The 2,947-nt window shown below is 50.2% G+C and overlaps 1 protein-coding gene and 1 pseudogene across 2 annotated transcripts in view; both read right to left on the reverse strand.

Moving 5' to 3' along the window:
• Positions 1 to 422: 422 nt before the first annotated feature.
• Positions 423 to 2,947, reverse strand: part of LOC310853911 (homeobox protein GBX-2-like) — a gene marked incomplete at both ends in the record, with an annotated part of 3,991 nt that continues 1,466 nt past the window's right edge. The window contains 1 exon segment of the mRNA XM_083758383.1: positions 423 to 943. Within this exon segment, the coding sequence (XP_083614509.1) occupies positions 423 to 943 (521 nt within the window).
• Positions 2,424 to 2,906, reverse strand: LOC310854304 (homeobox protein GBX-2-like; annotated as a pseudogene). Its single transcript has one exon. The product of its transcript is annotated as a homeobox protein GBX-2-like (transcript).

Consider the following 2,947-nt stretch of genomic DNA (forward strand, 5'->3'; position numbering starts at 1 on the left):
GCCAAGAGAGGATTGGGTGGGTAGGATAGGCCTTACCAGTGCTCCATGTTTTTACGCACAGTTTATTTGGCGTTTTTAAAAACAAAACAAAAAAATAAATAAAAGATTAATACTGCGTTTTGACTGCATGAGGTCTCTTTTGATCCATTTTTAACCACTTAAACCCGTAAAACGGACCTGAGTTTATTGGCTGTGTCTGTACTCGGAGCGGACCGCTTTCTTCACACCAAATCTCCCCCTCAAAAATAGCCGATCTACAAAGCCCACAAGAAATGACAGTTGCAAATGCTGTGAGATTGTAAATCCGCTATTTGGGTGGGGGGGGGGGGGGGGGGGGTAATGTCCCCCAACCAGAATATGGGATGCTGCCTGCATGGGGGGGATCAAGTGGTTAAGTGTTTATTTATTTTAGTTTTTTTTTGTTATGGTCTGGCTTGCTCCAACTGTTGGTGCTGGCTGCGGATGGCGAAGCGGCTGACGTGCACGGGGATGGGCACCACGATCTTGGGGTTCCGCGAGGGCTCGCCCGTCTTGTTGTTGACGTTGCCCGCCTTGACGCGCTTCCACTTGGCGCGGCGGTTCTGGAACCAGATCTTCACCTGCACCTCGCTCAGCTTGAGCGCGTGCGCGATCTGCGAGCGCTCGGTGAGCGACAGGTACTTCTTGCAGTGGAACTCCTTCTCCAGCTCCAGCAGCTGCTCACTGGTGAAGGCCGTGCGCCGCCGCCGGTTCTTGCCCGTGGACGTGGTGCTGCCGCCGCCGCCCGCGCCGCCGTCGTCCCGGGGGCCTCCTCCTCCGTTGGGCCCCTCGGCATCCTTGTTGGGGCCTCCCGGGAGGTTGTCGTCGGAGCTGTAGTCCAGGTCGCTGTCCATGGAGTAGCTCTCGTCTTTCCTGTTGCACTCGTCGCTGTCGTCTTTATTGCCGCCGTGATGGAGCGCTCTGACTATATACAAACATAATATAATAAAACACGGTTTTATAAATGTCTTAATGTATAGCTCAGAGAGTGTACAAAATGGAATGGTATAGCCTATAATTAATTTAATATGAAGGATCCCAATGGAAACAAGCTGTATATAATAGTGCTTTCCTATTGAACTATATAGCCTACTTCCTGCTTTCTTCTGCAAACCGTTAATAAAGTAGGCCTAGCCTATTCAATCAATCAATGGATACATAGCGGCTAAATTAACCTCTCTCCTAATCCACCCCCCCCCCTTCCAAAAGAAACTGAGACAAGAGTTGAACATGACATCTGGATGTTTCTCATGTCATTATCAATCAGCGTTGTGCTTTTGATGCTCGATGCCTGCGTGCGTGCGTGCAGCGATCGAGGGCCATTTCAAATCGGAACACATTATATGACAAAAATATATGCCGCCAGGCGCGTATTTTCGTTCTTTTCGTGATCATCGGTCCTCTCTAGGCTGTACATTATGGTCGGAGAGCAGAGCAGTGCGCGTAATTCTCTCTGTCTCCCCCCAGAGCAGACCCCCTCTCTGTGATTTAGGGCCTATACGATTGCAATAATTGCCTTAAAATTCACCGAAGCAGACCAGAAATAAAATAGGCCTATACAAATTTCAGCTGGCCAACTTTATATACAAAACAAATAATAATCATTAATGTTCTATATATATATATATTATATATATATATATATAGTAGGCCTACATTTAAACGCCGACGCAGATGTTGGTCGTTATTAAAATGAGCGCAGCAGCGATTACAGTGATTTGTTGAAGGGGTTACAGACTCGCCGCCGGCGTCACTCCAAAAGCCCTGAACACCCTCCTGGGGATTTATTTGACATGGGATGTATTTACGGCTGGAAGGAATCCAAATGAGGTACGATGGGTCTGGCTCCAGTTATAGACAGACCTACCACGTGTCAGTTTCAGTACAGTAGCCTGTATGTGTTATTATTTAGAATTATACTTTTTCAGCCGCACCAGTCATCAAAAATCCTTATAGTCGCGAGAGACTGACATTGACATCGATTGCATATTCTGTGTGCATCCTTATGTATTAAAAAAAAAGGCAGATTAAACATTCTCTGGAAATTCCAGAGACATTTTCTATGTTTTAAGATGGAATAAAACATATAAATAATTTGTTTACACTAAATGTATATAATTAAATTAAATGTAACACTGAGGAGTTATCTGTCGGCTATACCACCACCACGGCTCTAGTTATTATTTTAAGGAAATCTCATTCAAATGTCATCCATTTATCCAATTGTAACTGTTAATTGTGACATTACAGATAGGCCATGCATAAAATAAATAAAAATCTGTTCCAAAAAACGAAATGCAAAGAGCCTGCTACTGCTACCTGTGGCTGACTCCGGGTCGTGGAAGCTGTCCTTCCCGAGGAACGACTTCCCTTCGTCGGCTCCCTCCAAGCAGCGGCGGCCGTGGCTACTGAGCGCGTCCCGGAGCCTTGTCAAACACCGAGTGCAGGGACGAGGGAGGCTGCGAGCCGAACTTCCTGATGGCCCGCCTCCTGGTGCTGCTGCGAAGCCGCAGAGGACGCCGAAGAAGAGCCGGAGGAGGAGAAGCCGCCGGCCGGCCGCGCCGGGGAGAGACGCCATGAGCGTGGAGGTGAGCGCCATGCCCTGCGCCAGGCTGGAGCAGAAGCTGTTCTGGAGCCCGGGCGGGATCTGGTGGTGGATGGTGGCCGGCGGAGGAGGGCGGCGGCGGAGGGGGGCGGCGGCGGCGGGGAGCACCACCGACCGGTAGGGCATGAACATCGGGTAGCCGGTGTAGACGAAGTGTCCCGCCGGGCTGGCGTGCTGCGGCGGCCCGCCGCCGATCAGCGAGTCGATGCTGAAGGCGGTGGTGCTGCCCCAGTGGCCGCTGCATCACCATGAAGGATGGGCTGAACGCGCCGCCCGCACTCATAGCCTATGATATGAACCGCCGGGTCGGGTGGTGTTGGGTGC

Source organism: Protomyctophum parallelum, assembly GCF_964188405.1.
Source record: "Protomyctophum parallelum genome assembly, chromosome: 23".
NCBI classification, from domain to species: domain Eukaryota; kingdom Metazoa; phylum Chordata; class Actinopteri; order Myctophiformes; family Myctophidae; genus Protomyctophum; species Protomyctophum parallelum.